This window comes from Pleuronectes platessa, chromosome 15, assembly GCF_947347685.1.
Source record: "Pleuronectes platessa chromosome 15, fPlePla1.1, whole genome shotgun sequence".
In the NCBI taxonomy this organism is placed as follows: domain Eukaryota; kingdom Metazoa; phylum Chordata; class Actinopteri; order Pleuronectiformes; family Pleuronectidae; genus Pleuronectes; species Pleuronectes platessa.
The window spans coordinates 21502679-21528161 of NC_070640.1; the positions used below are offsets into that span (position 1 = coordinate 21502679).

At 39.9% G+C, this 25483-nt stretch overlaps 2 protein-coding genes across 8 annotated transcripts; both read right to left on the reverse strand.

The window, feature by feature from the left end:
* Positions 1–537: 537 nt before the first annotated feature.
* Positions 538–11318, reverse strand: hnrnpl (heterogeneous nuclear ribonucleoprotein L). Of its 2 annotated transcripts, XM_053441313.1 has the most exons (15): positions 11217–11318; positions 10582–10700; positions 9560–9797; positions 8935–9022; positions 8685–8779; positions 8522–8594; positions 4032–4067; positions 3723–3791; positions 3386–3636; positions 3061–3182; positions 2741–2942; positions 2597–2654; positions 1623–1679; positions 994–1089; positions 538–874 (listed from the first exon to the last, which is right to left on the reverse strand). In XM_053441313.1, exons 1-15 carry the CDS (start codon positions 11298–11300, stop codon positions 816–818), a joined length of 1647 nt encoding a protein of 548 aa, XP_053297288.1. In that variant the 5' UTR covers positions 11301–11318; the 3' UTR covers positions 538–815. The 2 variants fall into 2 exon arrangements, with proteins under 2 accessions (XP_053297288.1, XP_053297289.1); XM_053441314.1 differs by lacking the exon at positions 1623–1679.
* Positions 11319–14267: 2949 nt separating this feature from the next.
* Positions 14268–25168, reverse strand: slc8a2a (solute carrier family 8 member 2a). 6 transcript variants are annotated; one of them, XM_053442395.1, is made up of 13 exons: positions 24821–24907; positions 23954–24091; positions 23321–23548; positions 22950–23228; positions 22063–22497; positions 21182–21543; positions 19511–19614; positions 18399–18407; positions 17977–17979; positions 17634–17746; positions 16806–16905; positions 15332–15598; positions 14268–14662 (listed from the first exon to the last, which is right to left on the reverse strand). In XM_053442395.1, exons 1-13 carry the CDS (start codon positions 24890–24892, stop codon positions 14286–14288), a joined length of 2487 nt encoding a protein of 828 aa, XP_053298370.1. In that variant the 5' UTR covers positions 24893–24907; the 3' UTR covers positions 14268–14285. The 6 variants fall into 6 exon arrangements, with proteins under 6 accessions (XP_053298370.1, XP_053298369.1, XP_053298366.1 ...); XM_053442394.1 differs by having other exon boundaries at positions 18399–18415; positions 19501–19614; XM_053442391.1 differs by lacking the exons at positions 17977–17979; positions 18399–18407 and adding an exon at positions 18917–18934 and having other exon boundaries at positions 24821–25168.
* Positions 25169–25483: the final 315 nt, after the last annotated feature.

Consider the following 25483-nt stretch of genomic DNA (forward strand, 5'->3'; position numbering starts at 1 on the left):
GATCAATAATTATTGAGGTTTGTTTCTGTCACACTACCGACATCAAAGTGATCAGTAGAGCTGTTGAACATACATTTATCATATTTATAAAAAAAAGAGAGTATACAACTTTTTGATAATGGCAGCATTATCTCATGGTTTATGTGTAAAGACTGTATTTAAAATGAATTCATGTTAAAGGCCACCAGACGTGTGCATGCAGCCAACAAATAATTAAAACACTAATGGCATGTCATGTGATCTGCACGTAAAACTAAGTGCTTATTTATAGTGATGCATTTTGGGTGTTTCTGCCAATTACTCAAAGAATAAATATATGGTAAGTTAATTTATCAACCCAGCCCTTCTAAAAGCAACGCAGCATAGGGCTAATTCACAACCAGGCAGATTCAACAACAGAGGCCTCTGTCTGATGCAGGCTTAGGTCTTCTCCTGATATATATATATATATATATTTAAAAAAAGCTTTAGATAATTAAGTAAACACAACCAAAGTAATACTCATGGTACGGTTTACTGAAAGACAATGACTACATATTGGTGACTATGAACTTTATTTATAAGCCAATAACAGGCCCATAATTAAACATTATCTTAGGTTAGTGTGCAATGATTCAAATCCAATATCGTGTTAACATACAAAATAAACAAGGGATTCAAAAACATGATAAAACTAATAAAATTATACAAAACCAGGTCAAGCACATCAATCCTAGGTTTGGTCATCACTGGTTGAATGTTTAATATGTGACAACTGATTTGCAGTAAACTATGCAAAGACACAAAACATTACAAATAGCTTGAAGGGAGAGTATTCAGTTGGCATGGTGTGTAGTTGAGAAACACAGCTTCAGTGTGTAAGGGTAAGGCCCACCTGTAACAGAGACAAAACATTAAACATTTTAAAAAACATTATAAAGACTGTTAAATGAACAGTATGTAGTCAAATCTACATGACTGTGTTGGTATGTTAATGTAATGATGAGTGCTTACTAGGGTTTTTCATCTGGTAATGGTTCATCAGAGAAAGGCCTTCCATAGCGTCATTGATGGATTCCCACTCCAGCAGGCCGGATGAACTTCGCTCACCTAATGTGCCAAACAAGATGACTGATTAAATTACCACAATGGATAATACTCAACTGTTTGTTAATACACTCAACTAAACAGATCTGAAAAAGCCTCAGCATAAACTAAAATACATATAAAATTAAAAACATATTTTTTTCTGACCCTGATTTGACGTTCATCTGGTATAACAGTTTCTCTTGAGCCAACACAGACACACCTACACATGCTTTTATAAATTTCAGAATTGACTACTGTAATGCTGTTCTTACCAAGTCAAATATTGCGCAACTGCAATTAATACTAAACTCAGTTGCACGCATGCCGACGAAGTACGGAAAGAGAGCACACATTACAGCAATTTTGAAGTGTCTGCATTGGCTACATGTGAGCTTCAGAATTGATTTTAGAATTCCTTTACTTGTTTATAAAGCTCTTAATGGTCTTAGTCCTAGCTATCTATCAGATTTGCTTTTATCCTAGAAATCATCTCGCCCCTCAGGTCCTCTTGCAATGGCCTTTTAATTATTCCCAAGGTAAGAACAAAAACTCACGCTGAGGCATCCTTTCAGTATTATGGTCCTCGTCTGTGGAACAGCCTGCCTGAGGACCTGAGGGCCGCAGATAGTGTTGATATTTTTAAAGGCAAACTAAAGACGTTCCTTTTCAGTCAAGTTTTTACGTAAACTTTTCTTAACGACCTATTGCTTACATATGTATGTATGTCTGTCTGTCTGTATTAAACTATTTATTTATTCTAAATTGGTTTTGTTAGATTTATTTATCATTATAATTATTGACTTTATCTTTTCTGGATTATTTTTTATGTATGCTTATTTATTTATCCTATCATCTTACTTCTAAATTCTTATCCTGTCCCTGGTGTTTCTTCAATTCTGATAGTTTCCTCTGTACGGTTCCTGCTATGTTATTTTTTAGTTTCTTAATTTTATTGAAGTGTTTTGGGTGTGGGTGGGTAGATGGTGATGTGGCACAGCGACAAGGGGTGTGGGGGGAGTTGTGTCAAGCACTTTGAGCTAAATTTTTTCATTTATGAAACATGCTATACAAATAAATTCTGATTGATGATGGATTGAACAGTGAAGAATATTAATTCTAATGATATAACCCTCCCAAATTACAGTTGTTTACAAGAGAATTTGATTAGTATGCCAGATTCAGATGATAGCGTGGGGGTTTGATGTGATCTTTTAATCATGCGGATCAGTTGAAGCTAAATACAAGTGACAGTGTGTTGCATATACCATAAGAGCTGTTAGGCCAACATACAGACTGTGAGTGTAAAGCTAGCTTAGCAATTATCCCCATCCCTGCTCTTTACATATAGAAACGCTATATGGATTTTAAATGGACATATTTTATGTAGTGTTTTTACAGTCCTACCTCAAAGTGCAAATCACAATCCATCGCACATACTTTTTCTATCACACATCATTAACACAATGACAGCACAGACATCTGGGGCGGAATCATAAATAGCAATCATGACATAAAACAAATTACTCACCTTTTCCAGAGAAAAGCTTCACACTTGTGGGCTCCTTAATACCCAGTTCATCACACACCTGGAAAGACAAACCAGTGAAAATGTGAGACGGTGGTTTGTAGAAAATCTTTCATTCACAGGGATGACCCTGAAGGATTTCCGTACCTGGTTGAAGATCTCTTCAGATATGTCAGGTTGTGCGTTAAAGAAGTGCAGGACATTGCTGGGGTGCTGGATTCGGTTTTTGGCTGCCTGCTCTGGGGAGGTGAAGCGGTTGTTGCGGGAGCCATGGAAATCTTTGAAGCTGCTGGTATTATCTTCTAGCTGGTAACACTGACCTGGCACGATAGCCTGCTGCTTGGACACACTGCCAAGGAAAGAAAGCCAGAAGTCATATGTCTGTGTGTCTAGCTCTACACACCGAATCGTCTTTATTTTTTTAATAGTCAATGCTATTATCCTGTAATATTTTGAGAAGCTCTTACCAAACACTGAGTTTCTGTCCGAAAAGGAAGTTATTGTTGAGGTGAGTGATTGCTCTGTCCACAGAGTAGCAGTCTCCCATCTCCACCATTGCTGCTCCGGGCTTACTCTTCATGAACTTAACCTAAATAGGAGAAGCATCCAGCTTCACTACACATAAACCACTTCCTCATAAAATTGTTGATGGAGAACTGTTGGTAGCATAACCTTTCATCTTTTACAGTCATACAATGAACCGTGTATTTTGTTACTATTCCAACTACAGTGATCAATATTTGGTATCTTTAGAGTCGATCTTCAGGGGTTGTTAGGCTCCATTTTACTTACCCTCTCTATGTTGCCATAGAGACAGAAGATGTTGAAGACCTTGTCAGCATTGATCTTGGAGGGCTCAAGGCCATACACCATAAGAACCGGGGAGTCAGAATGAGGACCGTACTCAGGGGGCGGTGGTCCATATCCAGGGCCATATCGCTGGCTACCCCGACCACGCCCACCCATCCCTTGCCCCATGCGGTGGGAAGGAGGGGGGCCGTAGCTGTCATCATTGTAGCCATGATAACCTCCTTGAGGACCACCTTAATTGAAGAAAAGGTCAAGATACAGTATTAGGGTGTTATCCACCATTTCTAATGCAAGACCCCTGTATTTATTGAATACTTACCATAATCAGGTGGGTGGTCTCCTAGAAGGGCAGGCTGCCTCTGCCGTTTGTTTGGATTGCCATTGGGATCTAAAATATGGAGAACAAAAGTTGCCTATCAAACCATTAAATGACATGAGCTACATTGTGATAAGGTGCAAAACAGTGATTAGCATGCAACAAAAGGAACTAACATCCAATGAGTTAAAAGAAAAACCTGCAAGCTCTATTTTGCTAAATTAATGTGACATAATGGAGATTTTTAACGATGAGTTTGAAAGATAGCTTTCGAGACCTTCCTACATCTGCCATCCTAATACAAACACACACCTTGTGAATTGTTCCAATTGCCTTCACCATCAGCATCTGTGCAGGTACACACATACACATGTCAAATCCAAAATTAACATTGAAATGTTATAAATTTGGCAAAATGTATCAACACATTTCTTAATATTTAGAACAAACATTCATATAGAGGATCAGAGATTAAATAGGCATCAATGTTATGAGCAACACCTGCAGTCTAAGCATGTTTTATTGGAAACTATGACAACAAATCAGGATAAGACACAGGTTTCACATCAGAAGTGACAAGACATCAAGCATTTAAACTAGAACACAGTGTTAAAGGGGAAACAAATTAAAACAATTGTAAACTGGCTTAAATTCATCAGGAAAATTAAAATATTCAATTAAGTAAATTGTATATGTTTAAAAGAAAAATCCCACAAGCTCCATTTGGTAAAACCAAGATTGAATTCTGTGCATCAGCATCCATGTTCTTTTAGAGGCCCTTTCTGAAGTTTAGCAAATCAACAATCTACTCCTAGCTGACTATAGTGAGCAGTAAATGTTAAAATAGGGAAATAGTTTTTAGTCTGACCTGTGGGTATTCACACTTTACTGCCTCACAAGTCTTCACAATTAATGTTTATTCAGGTCTATTCATCTGCACTGATTTGTTTAAAGCACATCCACCTTGTCTACACTACTGCAGATATTTTTTGAACAGAAATTTTCCTCTACTTAAAAAAATAAGCTATGTCTATGTGACAATCGTGTAACAAAATGTCCCATACAGACAAGAATACAAAAATGACTACAAATGCTCAAGCAAGTAAATACCAAAGAAGAACATTGTGAGCATGCTGTTAGCTTATACTCATGTCAACTGGTATATAGCTGCCATTGTTGTCAGTTCTGGAAAATGCTCATTACAAAGCAATAATGGGAAAGCGCTATGTAAACTGTGACAGCATCGTTTCCCAGACTATTTTACTTTTTCTTCACACAGACACATAGAAACCAGAGTTTTTGAAAGTCTACAATTTGAAATGCATTTGTAAAAACATTTTGGTGATTCAAAAGGCCATATGCATGCGGCCCAAATTCAGACGGAAATGTTTGTTTTTTGCAAAATATCCGCATTAGTGTACGGTGCTAGTCGCCTGGAAAAAAAAACTGGGCTGCGCCCTTTAAAGTGTTCACAATTTATTTGATGCAACATCCCTGCCTAATCTATCACCAGAAGATGCTGCCCAACAATAACTAAGATAAAATCATTATTGATATAGGTTGGGCAGATATGCCCAACTGTAGTGTTGCACTCAGCAGGTTTATAAACCAGAAATATAGTGGCCTATCAGCAAACATGTTTTCTCATTAAAACCCGTATTTAATTCATAAATGTTAGGTGAATCAGTGTTTTTATCATGGTATGTTATCCGTTGTGTTGAGATTGAAGTCCCACACACACATAAAAACAAGCCCACACACCCATCCACAGCAAACAAAACCTCCTGTGGTGACAGATCATGTCACTATTATGTGCCACCACAATAACAATGTGTGTTACTAAAACCTATATCTAAATTAGTTAAATAAAAGCTTATATTGAAAATCCATCTGAAGTGCCGCTATGGCACCAACATGGTACAATCAATGTACATCTTTCCAAATGCACTTAATTTGATCTATAAATCAAACTTACAATTACTCAACCACTCACAAGCTCATTCCCTGAAATACTAAGGTGCTTGGTTAACGGACACAATGCGTTGTAATCACAGTGCCATTAATTTAACATATTCTTTGAATATCGCAACTATAATTTCGAATGGGTAGTTGCAAAAAGCTGGTAAATAATTGACGTTCATCTATTATTTGCTGGTGTTACTCAGGTCACAAGAGAACATGATTGGAACAAGTTCGGTCAGATTATTCATTCATTTCGTTCAAGTACTTACAGCACCACACATGGAGCATGGGACACAGTGGGCAGGTAGGGGGCAGTCTTCAGCAAGGATGCTACCCGCATACCTCTGATTCCAGCCTCAACTCATTCTCCCTCCTCAGTCCTTTCCTTCTTCTGTCCTTCCTTGCATCCCCACCACCAGGAAGAAAATGACACCCATGGTCCAAGCTTGGTTTTGACTTGCTGCCAGTTTGTTTTGAAAGTTGCTAATCGAGGCTCATTTCCAGCTTACCGTGCTCTGATCACAAAGCGGGACATTTGCACCATTTCAGAGTGGGCTGTCAGTCCAAAGATACACTGAGCCAAACCTGCATCACACGGGAGGCGTTAAAGGTATCACTATGGGCCAGTTCAAAAAAATATTTAAAAAAAGGGTAAATGAAATAACGCAGAACAACACAAGAACAGCACAGAGAGGAGGGAAATGGGGAGGAAGGCACAAGGAAAAACAGAACACCAGTCCATAAATGTAGGAAGCGTTGCAAAAGGATTGTAATCTGTTTGCCTCTGTGCTTATATGCTTGATAGGTGTTTGATGCTTGTGTCTTCATCAGCCCCCCTGTGGATATTTCTTCTTGTGTAAAAATGGGCGTTCACATGATGCTTGCTTATTTGAAAAGGCATCTAGTGACGATGTGCTGTCGTGGTGGTTCAGCTCTGTGTGTTGTCGCGGATATTCAGCTCGTTGTGTTGTCATGTTGTGTTCGGCACAGGATGGCAGAGACGAGCGGTATTAGCATCTGAGCAAGAGAATGGCATCTTTTTTGTTTATTGCCCCAAGTATGTGATGTCATCTGTTCCCTGGTCAGGCTGAGTGTGTCTGAAAACTCCTCTGTTGCTCCCTGTGGTTGTGTTATGGCAGGCACATCCCGAGGGCAAAGAGGCGTGGCAGAAACGACCACACGCATGACTCCAGCCCTCATTTTGTGTCAAAAGTGGCGACTCCTCAGGGCTCTGCAGATGTGCTGTACTGGATGAGAGGTGGTGGTAGATGCTTATCAAACTATCGTCAGTCTGTGGTGGATATACAAGGTGTCTGTTTGCGTGGTCTTGGAATATTTCTGTCCCTCAATTTGAAATGGTGTCTACTGTCCAACACCAAAAATAAAGCGGTTTCCCATGTCAGGTGGTGAAGATAGGAGTGATGATGGACTTGGAATAAGGAAGTATCAAGTTGAAGTTGTGTTCCGGTGTTTGTTGCCCCACTGTGTCCGATGTGAGCCAGAGAGCTGATTTACTTTAGCTGTGGGTGCTGCTGTTATACTGTCGCTGTAGAAGTTGAGGTAAGCCTGTATGAGTTTGCACAGTGAGGACACAAGGAGTACCTCTGGTTCATAAGGCAGCACAAACTAGAAAACCAAGAAATGTCTGGAGAGGACGAGCTGTCAAAAACCTGTATGAAACCTGCAATGTACATGTACCGCCTGTGTACAAGAGAAACAATTACATCTTTTAGAGTATCCGGCGAAAAAAGAAAAGAAAAATTAAATACATTTAACACGAGCAAATTTCTACTGCTGTCCACAAGAAAATGTTTACTACTTGAATGAGGTTTGAGCAGGAACAAGGCTCTGAGCACAAAATACTTCAGTGAGTATCCTGTATTTTAACCAGTATTTAGGTCATACGAGTGTGGCCATAATGTGCCAAGTGGCTGATGATCAAAACATTGATTTATTAATGGTTTGTTTTCACTTTGTTATCAAGAAAGCACCCAATAACTAAAATTAAATGTATACACGCTATGACTTTATCTTCTTAAAAGTTCATTAATTATTCCAAAAACAATACACATTTTAAATATAGATTTGAAAGCTGAAACATCTAGATGCCATGAAGTGTGTTTGTAATATATATTTTACACCAAAGGTCCCATGAAATGCAGAATATTAATTTGCTCAATAATAAGTAGTTGTTGACACCTGATTACAGCTTAATGCACCACCTGCCCTCAATCCCAGGTCAACCTGCATGTTGAAATACATGTAGAGCACATCAATGCCTGGGAAACAATTCACATCTCAAGGGTCATTTCATGGGACCTTTAAACAGAGGCATGTCTAGCTGTCTCTAAAGTCAACTCAGCTGGCTAGTGCAATGTCTAACCTCAGCTATAAAATCTCCACTACGTTTGAAAGAATGCTAAAAGGTGTGATAGTCTTTAGTGTTTACTGGATGAGAGTAGGCAGGGATGTGAAGCTGTGCAGCTGTGGCATGCTCTATAGGGAATGTGAAACTTTGTGAAGAATGGTGTGCCTGCATATGCTACTGTGACGGTTGCTATGAGCGGTACACATGCATGACACTGTAACGGAAGTTGGCTGCCCTTGAGGTTGCTCCTCATGCCCTTACTTTGTGCCTGCAGTGTGACGAGAAAATGCATTAAGACTGTGAAGGCATCACAGGAATACTGCCTATGAACACATAGTCAATAGGCATGTGGAACATCTGTGATCTGAGGCAGTGCCCCCGGAGGCAGACAACCCTAACCATCCCATACAGTGGCATGAGAGGAAAAGAAGAAGAAAAATGGGAGCAGGAAAGCTTGGGGGCTGCATGTTACCTTGGCCACTCAGGGTGGGGTTAGTGTAGTCCCACGTGTCTTGGTCGTTTTTGAAGACATTAAGGCGTGCTGGCTGTGAATTGCAAAAACATTTCCCCTCTCGTTAAGACCTAATGTTAAATCTCTTGGTAAAAAGATGGATTAGATATTGTCATAGACTCACCTTGGCATATTCAATCTTCAGAGTGCAACAGCCAGAATAGATGTCTGCCCCATTCAGAGAGGCTTTAGCCCTCTGGGCACTTTGGACCGAATCAAATGTGGCAACAGCAAGTTAAGGAGATCTCTGAAGTCTAAATTCAAATACATCATCAATCAAGTATCCTTAAATGTCAGCTTGTTATAGAATCATAGTGGATCAAAATATAGAGAAACGTGGCCAGTAAAAAAATACAGTAGTTCTTAAAAAGGATATTCAACCATGGCTTGAACACCATTCTTCCTGAAGATGACAATCCTCTGTACAGGACCGCAGTTGTTACAAATGGTGTAGAGCACATCCTGCAGGAGCACACGTATACATTTACACTTTAGATTTCAATAATCACATATGACAGTTCAATTTTAAAACAAAACCAAAGACTAAATCATCCTGCGCTGGTGATTGCTATCGGAAACCAAGTTACTCTATTTTGCAATAAAAAAATAATTTATCAACATAAAGGTGGAAATGAAATCCAGTGTACCTGTGTTTAGAATATTGTCTGGAAAAAAAAATATCTGCATTTCAAAACACTGAAATACCACAAAAGCCACCAATCCCCCTTTATAGTACCGTTTGATGGCTATATTGGCACTAGTACTTCGAGCCAAATAGCAGTTAATTAAATTTACCTAGTCCCTTTCTTATTCATAAAGTCAGTTTCAATCACTGCTCAAATCAAACACCTCAAACAAAGCTTAAAGTAAGGAAGCCTGATTAATGATTCAGTTTGAATTCGTAATCATACAATATTGTATACACATTGGTACAATACTATATAAATTATGATGTGAAGCTATTGTGGTACAAAATTATTGCTTTCATAATCACATTACCGTGGTGATAGGATAGATGGGGTTGATGATGGTGAGCAGCAGCACATTGTTGACGCTCCGCGTGTCATCTGCGTCTCCTGGCCGGGAGATCTTTTGACTGGTGGAGTAGTTGATGAAGGCAGGGTGGCCTGCTATGTAAACCTGATTCTCTGCGGCATAGTTAACAGCATTGCAGGAGCCATTCATATCTTCATACTCCACTAGGGCCTGGCGCTTCTTGGGCATCATAACCACATAACTGTAAATAAATATTTCAAGACAAAAATTACAATTGACCGAGTCAATTAACCATGCATCATCTATAATAAAGCTTCATTCATATAAATGTTGAAAAAAATGAGCAACTCGATGGAACGGATATTGCCTTGACCTGACATTTTATATCAAAGTTGGTCTCGTAGGGCTTAATAAGGTATAACTTCATCTGCCAGCAAGAGTGGGGAAAAACTACCAAAAAAGAAAATGTAAAAACCCAGGATGATAAGTGCAATATATGTCACGAACAAATGTCCCAAATGATCTGATCACTAGTGGAATGATTTATATCAAAAAACTGTTCACACCTAGTATTGTAAGGACTCCTGTGTGACTACTGTGTTCAGGACCAAATGATGTTGCTTTAATCCACTCTGAGTGAACTGATTTGACCATTGTAAATGTATTTTGCAATTTTGAGAGCGGGAGAGAGAGAGAGAAGCAGACAGACAGAGAGAGAGAGTGTGTGTATCAGACTACAATCTATGCTCCCAGACAACTACATGTGCTGCATTCCCAGCATTCCACAGCACAGACGAGTTACAAAGTGTCTAGTGTCTGACTGCAAATAATAATAATAATAATAATAATAGTCTTTCATGGCTGACTGTGTTTTTTCACACAACCATCATAGTGAAAAGCTTGATTAGCAGAGAGTGGGGCTTTCTGTGAGAGTCTGTTCGTGGCTACTATGACACTGTAAAGTGTAATAATTACACCACTGAAGAATGCATTGACACACAGGGTCTTCAGTGGCCTGACAGTACCTGATGGCACCAAACTCCTGCAGGGCCTCCACCAGGTCGGCCTCCATGATCGCGTCCACCAGGCCCCTGATGTGCACCACCGGGGAGGGCAGCGGTTTGTGAGGGTCCTCGTAGCTCTCCTGAAAACGAAACATGATGATGCTTGTGGGGTCTTAAAATACGTCCACCGCCCACAGAAAGGCTCAGAGCAGCGGCTGGTGATGTGAAAACTGTGACCCAAATCATTTGGTTTCATAAAATGTATCAGGTTATAGAAGATCAGCGTTAGCAACCAACGCCATGAACGATGGGGGGGGACCCGACACAATCGTCATACTAATGACATGAAGACCGTTAACATGTTCTCTATCCGTAAGCAAAAGCATAAACATATAATTCAGTCACTTTTTAATTAGACAGCTAGATAAACCGCGTAACCACTCTAATGTGTTTCTACTTGGGCCTGTCCCTCTTCATGGCCTGGCCAGTATCTAGGAGAACTGGTTTAACATATCCAGCTAGTTAGCTTCTTCAGTTTAGCTAGCGGCGAGACCAGCATCCCTTTTTCAAGCTTAATTCATCTCTCAGAAAAGCCAAACCTGGCATATTTTAACACAGCATCTCACGACCAGGACAGACAAACCGGAGGGCCTCACCGTCGCCATCCCTCCGTCCTCAGTTTTCTGTCTTTTCGTCGCTCTGCCACCTTCTCCGTAGTATCGGCCCGCAGCAGCAGCCATGTTGTCCTGTCTGCCGGAGCGCTGCTGCCTTCACGGGCAGTGGGAAAAACGATTTTCTATTTGACACCTTTCTCGAGACACCCGGTTTCCCCAAACTCCAATTTTATTTACCAAATTGTCCAAAGACTCAAATAATTATAAATATTCGACGCACGAATACTCATTGGTGATCAAACATTGCGATCGCATCACGGCATTTTATGGACAGTTAACATTGGCACTTATTTTTGGTCTGTTGCAACTTGAGTTTATTTGATCATTTTCTTTGTGATGTTGCATTTTCTTTATTTACTATCATTGATTTAAGACTTTGCATTAATTATATTAATTAAATTATAATTTGATGTCTTTGGTTTTATAAATTAGATCATATAATTTGCTGAATTTGATTTTAAATGTCAATGTACTAATGCAGTAGTAGTTGTTGTATTTAGACCAACATTATTTAGAACAACCATTGATTTATTTTCAGAGGGTGGCCTTCGCCCTGACGTATGTATCACATCTTCCAGGGTTGAAAAGATTTTGGATAACAAGCAAAATAAGAGAACTTAACAAAAAAAATGGAACGAAACCTAACCAGCCTCACTGTCACTTGACTCAGTAATGGACTGTGCATAAGATTGACAGCTTTCAAAAGTGTAGATAATCATCTTGGTCGCCTGCTGGTGTTTAACTGCAGTACTGGTCATAAGTACCAATGCTTTCATGTTAGTTGATAAGACATGGACCCAATGAAACAGTCAAAGTAGATTCTAAATACATTTTTCTCAAAGATGGGTTCGGTCAATGTATCTAGTTCTTGTAACACTGATGTATGTCAGCGTGTTTCATATATATTTGGTTTGAATTATTTATTTGTCATGATTGAGAATTTAGAATTATATGTCTAGCACATGCATTACATCTATTCATATATCCTATTATTTTCATTATAACAACCTGACAAAGCTTAAACAGATGTTACATTCTCTCCCTCTCTCTCTCTCTTTGAGGTTTCTTCCCGTTAAACAGAGTTTTTCTCTCTCTCCATGGCTGCCAGTCATTGTGGGGACTTTGAGGTTTCTCTTTAATATTGTAGGGACTCAACATTAAAGTGCCTTGAGATGTTGGGATTTGACACCATACAAATAAAATTGAATTGAATAATCGGCTTGACCCTTTATGTAAAATATACAAGATGGCAGGACCAGAGTCCAAGATATGTAAGCAGTATTTTTGTACAACGGGAGGAAGTGAAGACATGTTATCAATCTTGTTCTTTGTACTCAATGCTTTTCCATGACAGTTTACACAGGCTGGTAGGTTGATCACCAGAATCCTGAAATGTCTTTTCCCCTTAACTTACTTTGTAAATGAGACATTTATCAGAAACTCAATTCAAAAATGTTCCCCAAAAAATAAATCTTGTCCCTGTATTTGAACCACAGCATTTATTACTTGGATTGTATCTCATATGCCTATTTGGGGTTCATGGCCTTTACATCATAAAATCTTCCTAAATACCCAATATTACTGCCCTTTTAGGAATCAGGAATGTGTCTTAGATTTGAAAACCTGGATCATATCTTCAGATTTTAAAAGCTTGCATTTTTATATCAGTGTGCTCTAAATTTCAAATTCCCTCAGAAAAGCCATGTCCTCTTCTGCACTAATGAGGAAGTAATGCAGTTCCGGGCCAATGTGGATGATGGATCCGATGCAGAAACTCAGTTAAAATTTCAATGTAATTGACAACTTACAATAAATTACAATAATATACTTTTGTTTCATACCAGGTCAAATACAATAAATTATAAAGACATTAAAATACAGCATTGATAAACATGTAAGACTTATCAGGGTGTATGAATCATCACTTTCAAACAGTCACACTAAATGGCAGATACTAGGTCAAATTTCTTCATTCCACAGCTTATTAGAAATTCATTGTCTGTGTTTCTCATTTTCAATTTACATTTCAATATTTGATCCATTTAGTGCATTTTTCAACATTATTGTGATCAATATTTATTGTGAAATTAACTTCAGTGGGTGCAGAACATTCCACTATACATGTCACATATCTTGGAGAAACAAAATTTAGCGTGAGATATTTCACAAGGTCTCATCTCCCAAACTGTTCTAAGTTTTTATACCATGGCCACAGAAGCTTTTTGTTTCTGATTGGCTGGCAGGGTTTAATCAAAAATCAACACCAGGACAAGTCACACAGTTTTCATCAGTTTAACTATTGTTTTAAATTTGTTCACAAAAAAACGGAGGTAGCCAAAGCAACAGGACATTTGCAGAGTTATGTTGTGCATTAACTGTAATGGGTCAAATTGACTTGTAGAGCATGAATAATGCTCAGGTCTAAGTTCACTGACATTAAATAAGACAGTTTGATGACAGCCTCTTTTTGCTTGTGAGCAGTGGCCATGGCATAAACATAATGATACACTCAGAGGTGTAATGATATGAAATAACGGCAGGCTCCACTGCTGTAACACAAAGAAGAGTGGTGTTCAACCCTGATTTTTAGAGCAGCTTGTTGTGTAATATCACGTAATCACGCAACCTGACGTTGCTTTTCTTATACATTTTCTGGGTTACAGAGTCTAATATACGGATCCAGTATGTACAAGAAACAAGACCAAACTTGAAGTCCAGGTTATAGCCAGTATGATGCAAAATCCAGTGACTTCACAGAGGTGCAGACCATTGGAACTCCTTTATCAAAAATGGTCACTGCAGGTTATTTAATCCACTTAACGGAAAATAACCAGTCTGTCTATTTTACTGACTGGAACTGTCCTGGAGTGGATGTAACGCACAAATTTGCATGCGCAGGTCTGTAGAATTTTGTTAATTTCTTCTTGAACCCCGGCAGCAGTTGTCAAGCGGTGACAGGCCTTTCAGCGGTAGTTACTGTAACAGCACTGACCAGGTCAATGTCTTGTTGATGTGTGTGTTTGCAGTCATTACTCGCCACACCACGCCCTCTCAGAAGCCTTGTATATGGCAATAGGCCTCCAAGCTGGAGAAGAGGATGTAGAGGAACCAGAGTCCAAACAAAAACAGTGTGGTGATGATTTTAGGGATCCGTGCGCCTCCCAGTTCGCCGCCAATGGACGGCCTCCGGCGTATCATCAACACTCCCATAGTTAAGAAAGCAAAAATGGTGAAGAGTGTGACGGAGAAGGCCAACGAGCCAGGGTCCACACGGAAGACCTTACCTTTGACCTCCCAATACACAGCAGCCACAGACCAGGCCACCCCAATACCCAAAAACACATTAACTGCATTGCTTCCAGTCACATTTCCCACTGATGCATCTGCATACTGGTCCTGAGTGGCAGCCACTTTACTGGCAAACGTATCTGGAGAAGAAAAGAGGTTAGTTGCAGTGTGTACTCTCCTACATACCTAGGGACATACAGCATATAGAGCTTAACAGTGACTGCCCACGTTCAAATCAGCTCTGGCTCCAGAGGTCAATTAAATTTTCTACATTGTATTTTCTGAAAATTCTTTGAATTTTCAGAAATAGGCAAAGGTTCAATGTTGTATACATAATCGTTTTAAGAGTGAAGATACACATCTCATAAACCATTGCAAACCCACAAGCTGGCCCTCTCAATCCCTACTCTTCAGTGCATGACCAGATTTGAGCTGAGTTTCCCCTCTATGTACTCTTTTCCTCATCTCTAAAAAACCACAGCATGTTAGAATGGTTTCTCTGTTGTAACGTAATGCATCGCTGAACCATCCCATCAAAGCCGTCATGATTTGAATGTGTAACACGTAATTAGTTTTTTCTTAAAACAGAGATGATAGCATACAGACTTGTGGCTTTGACAGCAGCATATAACATCGTTTCACAGTCTTATAGCTTGTGGTAAGTCTACCTGGGATGGTTAAAATGTTAGGGCTGATATGTAAAATCTCAATATTTAGAAAATGAATAGGATTTTTAACTTCCTCAACCACACTGCTAATCTCAATTGGATTTCCTTCAATGAAAAAAAACTGAGGTACAATTCACTCACCAGGAAGTGAAGTCCCAAGTGCCACAAAGACCACTGCAGTGACAGCGTCTCGCAGGCCCACGGTGCAGCCAAAGTGGGAGGCAAGGTCTCCGATAAAGGCGGTCAAGAAACCAATGACAGAGATTGATACTAAGAAGCACGCCCAGCCATTCCAGATATCGGTGGGCGGGATACAGGCAAACAGAACCTTCCAAAATAAGCACACTATGTGCACAAAGTAGTCGAGGCAGTTGGGCATTCGCTGCTCTTGTCCCTCATCTTCATCACCTGATTAAAGAAGACACAGTGAAGAAAAAAAATCAAACTAAGCAATGAAATGCATCGGCCACAAATTATGCAATCACATTTTGAGTCCATCATCTTATAGTGTCATAATTAATCTGTAAACAAGAAAACTGCATGTAAGTGCTACAATAACTTTTTAGTTGTTGGTGTGAATCTGGACATTTAGTCTTCCTTTGTGGTTCCATCCTGGCTCAGCAACTCGCCGGCCTCTGGTATTTGTGTGAACACTGCCTCTCTGCCAAGAAGTTGTCTTATCTCATGGTATTTACATGAGCCTGATAAATCTAACATTTTGTATGCCTGCCTGATCCCTAACCTCTGTTATATCTCTGCCCAGGAGCCTCTACAACTGTCACACTTCCCCTGCTCTCCCACTGGAAACCCCTCTGATCTGACCCCACACCACCTGGTTTGATTGTTACCTCAGCCAAGTTTTTCTCTGCATTTGTTGTCTTACTGTTAGTTAGCAAAAGTTTGCAAGAACCACTAAACTGTGGTGTAAATCCAGATCAGGGGTACAGGAACTTTCACTCTCTAAAACATTGAGAGATACAGCATTTTTTGAAATTCTCCTTGATTTCTCAGAGAATAATTCATGGATCTTAATGAAAAAATTGACGAGAATATATATTCTGATATTTATGAGTGTGCATAATTTGGTGCAGTGAATATAAATGTGGTATCATATGGAGAATATTGGTCCTTGGTGTAGATTTTCCCTTAATTGTGTTATCAGTTAGCTTTCTTGAATCACACTATTTAGTAGCACATTTTCACATTGTTAACTAAAGCACTGACTCTGTTTCATTACGCAGTCTGACTGCGGCTTCAAATCCTACATTAAATTATAAAAGTTTATTTAACCATTCTGGAACAGATTCATTCACATTTTATAATTTATAATAAAAAGTCTTTAACATTAGAAAATGTAAATGTGTATTTTTACCACATAATTACCTGGTTATATATGTTGTACATATATTACATATATGTATAATAGACATGCAGCTGTACTCCAAATTATCTCTGATAGGGAAGCACTATATATACATAGTACAGCAGCACTGTGTGAATGTGACTAATGTTGAGTTTTTGCACTACACTCACTCCTATAAACCTAAGTAAATACTGTCCATTAACAGATTACACACACACACACAAAAAAACAAATGCATTAACAGCCACTGACCTGCACTGACTGTGACTGCTTCAATGAACTGCTCTCTCCATGAATGACTGCCAATCACTACAGCCAGGTTAGTGTCCTTCAGGAGTTTGTCCACAGTGTTCTGTTATAGCACATTGAAAAGGTCAGTGAGAAGGCGGATCACATGGTTGCACATAGATTATATGGGTCCACATTTCTCTCTTCAGCCTCTTTGGAATTTGATCTTCAGAGTCTCAAATTGTTTATTTTGAGCTTTGATGCAGACAAGGTGCAGCGTAATATTCAGAACAAATATGACAGTGTTGGATATGGCACATAGAGTGTATCCACAAAACCACTAGCTTCCCAGTTCTGCTACAAAATTTGAATTTAATTCAGAATAAACCGACTCTAACATTGCTCACACGGCGCATACTGACACCCACATGTTGCCTCACTTGCATTTTCACACAAAATGCATGAAACAAGAAAATTTGAGGACTGGCGGAAGTAGTATTTTGCAAGTGTATGATGCGAGATGAAGCAGGGAATGGAATGAGAAAATTCTAATCAGTCTCAACAACACACAGCATGCAGGCAGTAACTGTACCTGATCAAATACTCCATTGGGAGTCTGGTGTGTGAGAGGGCACCAGGTGGTTAAAAACACATATATATAAGTTTTCCACATTGCAGAGACTTTTTATTATCACTCAGATTAATAATTAAAATGTCAACTTTTCTGTCACTCCACTGTTTTCATGAACCAATGAAGATAATAAAAAGCTCATATTTTTCAAACATGTCTTTTCCTTGTAATAAATTATTTATTTGAGTACAGAGGTTGTTGTCTGTCAGACACTAACATACCTTGAACTCGCAGGACTCCTCTATGATCACCTCCAGCCTGCTGTGCTCTCCTAAAATGGGTTTACCCATCTCAGAGATCTTCCTGGCTTCCTCCTCCTCAGGGCTAGGGTTTCCTGTCAGGAGAGGGCAGTTATTTAATGATCATGTCTGTAATATACCCACATACAAAACCCACACATTCTAGACCTCAGGCAAGGGTACAGGCCCAAAACCTACAGAATAAAGTTTTAAAAGTACTTTAAGCAGCATCCATTTACTCCCTGATGAAAACAGGTTATTGGGGTGACAATGATGACAAGGTATTTTTGCCCTGAGGCCATTTTTATATGTGAACTCAAGAAACTGTCTGGAATATATGGAACACGTGCAAAACCCCCCAGTGAGTGTAGCAGGCAAGATCGTTTGTCCAAGATGAATACCATTTACCACAATCATGTTTGGACTCAGTACTAAAAGGCGGAGACTGCGGTGGTGGAGGCAAGTTGCCAGCAGCCGGGTGTGGGTGGCAGTGCAGCTGAGCAGGGACAGTGAGGAGGAGGTCGATTTAAAGGGACCGCATTGTTGAGAGAAAGGGCTGTGACTGGTGAGTGACTGACGAGCACCCATAAACTTATCAGTAGCAGACAGCTTATGACAGCTGAGCACATGACTCCGTGTCCTGCATGAACTAGCGTCCTTGGGTCTCTTTAAAGGTGCTTTATAAATTCAAGTTCTTATTATTATTATGAAAGAGATGATCTCTTAAGCGAACTACTGAACCTACACCAGTTACCCCTGTACTCCTCTAGAGGATTTGACACTCCCATCACTAACAACAGGAGGACTAGTCCTTGCAGCACCTATAGGCCCCTGCCTCAGAATCGCTCTTGTTTCTGTCACCGGTGGTGAAACACCATCCAGCAATGGTCTGGAGTGGTGTTATCCAGCCCGTGTCCCACCTTCCTCGTATTTAGTAAGAATTGTGCCAACCTCAGAATTGGTCTCAGCACTACAACCACTGGTGGCATTAGCCTCCAAAGCAAGCTTTCAGAGATGCTTATGACAAGAAAAGGATGTAACAAAAGACTAAACCTTATTTATGCACCTCTGTAAAACAAGCAGAAGCACTAATCCAGGGAGAATAACATAAGAAGAAAAACAAAATTCACACCAGGAAGCATTGGGCAAGATATTCACTGATCTCAAAGAAGCAACAATGTTTTTATGGATGAATGGGCAAATTCACAGTTATGTATGGATATTTGAAAATGCTGTACAGTGCAACTTTAACAGCCAAACCTTACCTTGGTTTAACAACAACGCTGCATGTGAGGGAAGAAAGACAAAGATTCAATAACTCTCTCTAACACATCGGAGTAGCCTCACAGAATCTAAAACTGCAAAAGGAAAAAGACACTCTCCTTTGTCTTCATTTGGCATGCACAGCACGCCCTAATCGTTAGCTTCCATTTCCACTTTACCTCATTAAATAAATTACTATTCATTTATACTGATGTCATTGATTCTGTTGACCTCCACTAACATGGACATACCCAGTTCCTGCACCATCCTGTAGTCACATTGAGGTTATAGGGAACAGGGAACTAAAGGATCCTTCATTCATAATTGGCTGCAGTGGCTGCAGTGCTACAGTGAAACAGAGACTCCAGTGAATGACAGCGTGTTATCTTCGGTTACTGGCTCTGACGCAGGTGCCCGGCACGCAGTCGCCCACGCTGCTCTTGTTATTGTTTTGATACCTGAATCTTGGATATTGCTAATGTTAATTTAAGTGAGAAAGTAAAATATATTTCTTTGGTTTTTGTTGATTGCCGCATAATTATTGATCATAATCACACAAGTCATTTAGACATCAATGATAAAATGCAAAAGCTCACCAGAGAGTCCTCGCTTCAGCCATTTGGGATCCTCAAGCACAACAAAGAAGGTTTCCTGCTTTTCATATTCTTCCACGTTTATGATGCGCACTTGTAGCGTCTTACTGGAGATATGCAAAGAGTACACACACACACACACACACACACACACACACACACACACACACACACACACAAACAAACACGTTTTTCATTTCTGTAACAAATTAATGTCATGCTATTAACTTTTATGAACAATGAGGGACATAAAAAACCCAAACCATTTCCTCTACCATCTAAATCACATCACAAATTGAAGTGACCTAAATAATTAATCACAATGGGTGTTTAAATAATTCAGGGATGAACATTGTATACACAGCTTTCCAAGGAAATAGATAAACTGAATGAAGTGCAAAACAACTTGTAAACTCTGGTTTCTCACTGTCTGAATACCTAATACCATGTAAAGTTCACAGCTGAAAAAAAAGAAATAAAATAATGAAGCTAACCACTTGAACACTTTCCCATTAACTCTAATCCACAAATTGTTATTGTTGTGACTGTGTAGCATCCATTGATGGGCGCTGTTACATAACAGAGTCTTTCACTAAGTGTACAATTAGTGCATGTGCAAACACAGCTTATATAACCTGACAATTTAATGAGAAAACAATCTGTCACCTTACATGGGGTGATTGGAGGTTTCCGCACCTGATCGGGGATGGTATTATCTTTGGGTGTCAAGTCGTCAGGGTAATTCTGTCTAAAAGGACCTCCTCTACTTAGTGCGGGTGACTGACAAGCTATAGTAATCTCTAAGTGAGGTTCAGGTGCCTGTTTACTGACAGCACTAATAAGCAAATGTATCTAGAAGCATTGAGGATGCTGTATGTGGTTCAGAATTAGTGCTTTGGAAAACCTGTCAGTGGTTTTTGGACTATGTGTTTGTGGTGATTATACCAAAAATGTAGAGACTATGATACCATAATTCAGCTTTGTCAGTTATTTTGCTGAAGATGGCTGAATGAGAAAATGAAGATGTCTGTTCTGAAGACTTATATATACTGCAGTTGCACTTTCCTTCAAAATTTCTGCTCCCTTCAAAAACTTAAGGATAAGTTATTTTGGTACGCTATATATACTCATAGATATATAGACCAAAATGAACAATGAACTGATCCTACAAAAAAAATGTTTTGTTGTATACAAAAAGTTTTCCAAAACCCACAAATGAGTCAAAGTGTATGTTTAGTGTTCCTTTATCAGCCTGATGCTGTACATTATTTTTAGTTAATTACACCACTTCAAAGCTGCCATAAATACTCCAAATATGTAGCCTACTTATCGTTAAGGAACATTTTATAAAAATGGTAAATCATAATCCCTTAAAAAAAAGAAACTATGTGTCAGTGGCCCCTTTCTAAAGTCGTTTTGGATAAAAGCTTCAGCTAAAAGAAATGTAATGTCTTTTTATGGAGTTAATTAAAAATGACAAATATAGAATATTTTAAGCTTTGACCTTAAAACACATTTGCTTGAGGCTTCTTAATCATTGGGGAGCTTTGTTTTATTTTATCGTATGTTAAGGAGCCAAATTATGTAACCATAACAGACACAAAGTCAGTCGCAGTCTCAAAAGAACAGATTGACTCCGACTCCTACATTCATACCTGCCAGTCACTGCCTCACCTGGTTTGTTCATTGGTGAATTCCAGCTCCCCTCTAGTCTCATCATAGTCCACCCCCGCCTTGGCACTGCCATCCTCTGTATGGTATGGCACAGCTACAGTGCCCCTGGAGCCTGAGTTCCTCACCACCGTCACCGTCAGCATGCCCATGCTCTCACTCACCCGCAGCATCCGCTGACCAAAGGTGAAGATGCCGGCGTGGTCATCGTCCAAGATGGTGATAGTGGCAATCAGCGGCTCCACTAGTCTACCTTTGGGTGGAGTTCCTGTCCCTTCATTTGCACTTTCTTCTAACCTAATTTTCTGAAGACGCACAGAGAAATGCTCATCCTCCTCAAAGATGTCATCGTCCAAGATGCCGACCTGGGGATGAAAAGTGTTCATTCTCCTCATGGATATAGATACTCAAAAGTCACTTCAACACAACTTAATAATTTGACTGAGTTTCCATCAATGTCTTACCCTGAAATAATAGTCTTCTCTACACTGACTGATGTCTAATGTAAACTAACTTTGCAATCTTACTCAAGCATATACACAAGTGTGTGTATTTTTTTCCCCGAGATGTCATGTCATAGGTCAAGACAAAAAATGGTCCATAAATCTATAAATACATTTTCCAAGATATAAAAATCCTCCCTCATCATATGCTAGGGAATGATTTGTGATTGAGAAAATGATAATGATGTGTGAAAGAGAAAGTGCTGCACATGTATGCACTTTATGATGTCAAGGTATGTCTGTATCCTACGAGACTATAGACACAACCTAAAGCTAATATTGACAGAATCTTTTTTTATGATCTTATGGTAGGATAATGACATCAGATGATAACATTTTGAAATGGAGACTAACAAAATAGCTATCACTTTAATTACTCACCTTGATCTCTTTGCGTGTCTCCCCTGGCTTAAACACCAGAGTACCCTCAGTGAATTCGTAGTCCGCCCCAGCGTTGGCGGAGCCATTTTCTGTACAGTAGTCCACATAGAAAGTGTTCTGACCTGTGCCCCCCTCCAGGATCACCCCCAGGCTCAGAGAGCCACAGTTCTCAGTGCACTGGTACTGGGCACTTTCGAAGCAGATGTGCGAGCATGTGGCCTTGTCGGACTCCTGGTCAGCCGTGCGGCGTGCATGCTCAGCAGCATGTTTCCTTAATATATTACCGGCACCGATCATCATGCGTGTCACCTGGACACGGTAGAAGGCGCGGCTCTTCTTCTGCTTGACCAGGGCGGAGTAGTTGGCCATCTCAATCAGCTGGTCCAAGTCTTTGTCTGGATGTTTCTCCTTCAGGTCTTTAAGGATGCGAACCACCTATCCAAGAGAGGAAACTTGTTATAAGTTGTTTTCCTTTCCAACAGAGGTTTGAAGTTAAGACTAACAAGCTGTGTGTGATGCCGGGTCCTGCAGAGGATCGGGTGGGAGTCCACAGCAGGATGAATGCAAATAACTGATTTTATAAGGTTTGAAGACTAATATGAGGATCTTTATCAAGATAATGCTACCATTGCTGCATTGCTGCCATTCAGACTAGCTTCAGCTAACACAAAATACCTAAGTTCTAAAAACACTAGAGCGGTGGTCCTGATAGGGTAGAGTAATAGTCTTGAATCCCTGCTTTCTTACAACAGAAGTAGTCTTTCTTTTTAAAACAGTCACTAGAGTGACAAAGAGCTTTAATTACTGAACTCAACAAAGATGTCAAACAAAAAGAAAAAAGCTGCGTCTACAATGTGGTCAAGTATTTCATAAGCCACATGTCTTACCTCATCTTGGCTCGGGTCTAGTTCATTGCCTGTCTGCACAGAGACCGTCACACTGGAGGAGTTTCCAGGGCACGCGCTTCTGTCCGACAACTTTCCATCCATGATCATGTCAATGCCTTTTGGCTCGAGGTCACCCTCCATTTCCACAACAATGCCATGCCGCTTGTCAGCGCGGTAACGCTTATGCATGTATTTGTAGAATAGTAGGCGACGGTCAGCAATCCAAGCCAAGATCACACACACCGGAAAGTAAAGCAGCGTCACTGCGGCCTCCCACACCTGGTAATACAGGCAATATGAGCTTTACATGATTTACACACATGATGTACTCTATTGTATAGTTTACCAAAGTCAAATATACAGAAACACACCTCTACAATCCCTGGTGAGATGACAGCCAGTATGAGGTAGAGCCAAACGTAGGCGAAAATACTCCAGAAAGAAGTAATAAAAAACACACGCAGGTGTTTGATCTTGCGAGACTCTCCGTCAGGGATCACCCACACACAAATACCAATTATCACAAACATGTTGAAGGCAGCGCTGCCCACTATGGTGCCCGGGCCGAGCTCGCCTGCATCAAAGTTGTGCCCACACACCTGTCACGGTGAAACAAGTCAAACATCAAAAATACGCAAATCAAAGAGATTTTTAATGAAAGGTGTATTGGAACTGGACTTCAGTCTATCAAGAATCGTGGGAATATTGAAATAGAACATGTTTTAAATGAATAACTATACATGACAGACAAAGAGAATAATCTATTTCCAAGCTGACATAAACCTGCAAATTGTAATTGTAATGTATTTGTTTGTAAGACTTACAGTTGACACCAATTTCCGCTTATTTTATGGTGGTAGTTCTTTTAAAAAAAAATTATAGATAGCATATGTAAATAATTAACAATATGAGAAAAAGTCAGACCCTTTTTAAAGATGCATGAATACTACATTCTCAATGAAAGACAACTATCTCTTGTGTGTTGGTATGCTGTATCTGTGTACCTCAATGACCGAGAGCAGGATCTCAGGTGCAGAGGAGCCCAGGGCCATGAGTGTGAGGTTGGACACAGTCTCATTCCAGATCCTCACAGTTGTCACTGTCGTTTCACCATTAGGTTTGGTGATGGTCACCTCCTTCTCCTGCAGGGATGGATATTTGAGAAATTGTCAATTATGCTTATGATGCACATGTGTTTCTATTAATGTCATTAATGTCAAATGAGATTCAAAATCCTTACAGTCTGAGGGGTGTCATGGTAATAGAAGAATTTGCTGGACAATAAGCTGGATTTTGAGGTTCAGTTGGATTTCTGGGAGGTCCAAAATCTTGAGCAGCTCAACAGTCTGATCTCCCACATGTTAACTGTAGTGCGCTTATTTCAATATTATTGTAATAGTATGTTACAGTTTGTGACTTCACTGTAATATCTATCTGAGATTACTGTGATTCAAAACTAAACTTGCAGAACAGACTGATCACCACCATCTGTGGTTCACTATTGTTTGCCTCCATGCTGGGAACAGCCGAGTTATTATAATATTAGGTTGTCCATACATCTATCCATCCCTTCTTGTTAATGTAATGTCTCAGTACGGTTTTGAAAGAAATTTCATAATTTTCCACACAAGCTCACTGAAATAAAGGATGAACTAATACTGGGGATCGAAGGTCAAAGGTCAAGGTCACATCAAAAACCCGTTTTGGGCCACAACTCAAGAAAACATATGCTAATCATGAGACCAAGTATACACAAATTACTTATAGGATAGAATGATGATGATTTTATATTGAAAAAGGTCAAAGGTCAACTTCAGTGTGACATCATAATAACATAGCGCTATAACCCAAAGCACAAAGCGTTATAATACCTGAGAAGTGATGACCTCTATGGATGCCATGAAGCGGTCTGCCAAGATGGACACACCCAGAAACATGTACATGAGACATAGGAAGTAGATGATAGCCCTCCCCGCTTGCTCCCCCAGTGGAGGGTTGAGCGGCAGCCATACTGGCAGCAGGACACCAGGTCTACACACTACGACGCCTGCACACTTGATCTTCCAAGGTAGCGTAGAGTTGCCTGCGGGCTGAGGCTCATCATCAGGGCTAGATGCCCGCTCCACAACCTGTGGCCTGAAGGGAGTGCTGGGGTGGGCAAGGAGGAGCAGGAGGAGGAGGAGGATGGATGGGGAGAGGTGAACTGGAAGGCGTCCCATGATAACCCTGAGTCAGGAGGAGCACGGTGGTCACTGGGGGAGCGGATGGGTCAAAAGACTCTCCTGTAGACACAGACAGAAGCATGTTATTCTCAATGAAGAGATACAAAGGGGTGTAACAGATTTGCAGCACATCTTAGTTAAGATTGTATCTGTTATATAAGAATAATGATTCTAAAAGAGTAATACAAATATTAACAAGACATGAGAAGTCACCCACTATCAATACTACTAATAAGGAAGATTGTTATCAGTTGGTGGATTTAAATCGAATTTGTGATATTCACGGTACGGTATTCTTGCATTGTTTTGTGT

Excerpts from the sequence above, each read along its gene's own strand:
- hnrnpl (XM_053441313.1), bottom strand. The coding sequence starts at position 11,300 with ATGGCTGCTGCTGCGGGCCGATACTACGGAGAAGGTGGCAGAGCGACG. Across the intron at positions 3,637-3,722 it reads AGACCACCCACCTGATTATG|GTGGTCCTCAAGGAGGTTAT; the intron begins GTAAGTATTCAA and ends TCTTCAATTAAG. Across the intron at positions 875-993 it reads TTACCAGATGAAAAACCCTA|GTGGGCCTTACCCTTACACA; the intron begins GTAAGCACTCAT and ends TCTCTGTTACAG.
- slc8a2a (XM_053442391.1), bottom strand. The coding sequence starts at position 25,168 with ATGGGACGCCTTCCAGTTCACCTCTCCCCATCCATCCTCCTCCTCCTC. Across the intron at positions 22,498-22,949 it reads TAGACCCGAGCCAAGATGAG|GTGGTTCGCATCCTTAAAGA; the intron begins GTAAGACATGTG and ends TCTCTTGGATAG. Across the intron at positions 14,663-15,331 it reads ACTTGGGACTTCACTTCCTG|ATACGTTTGCCAGTAAAGTG; the intron begins GTGAGTGAATTG and ends TTTCTTCTCCAG.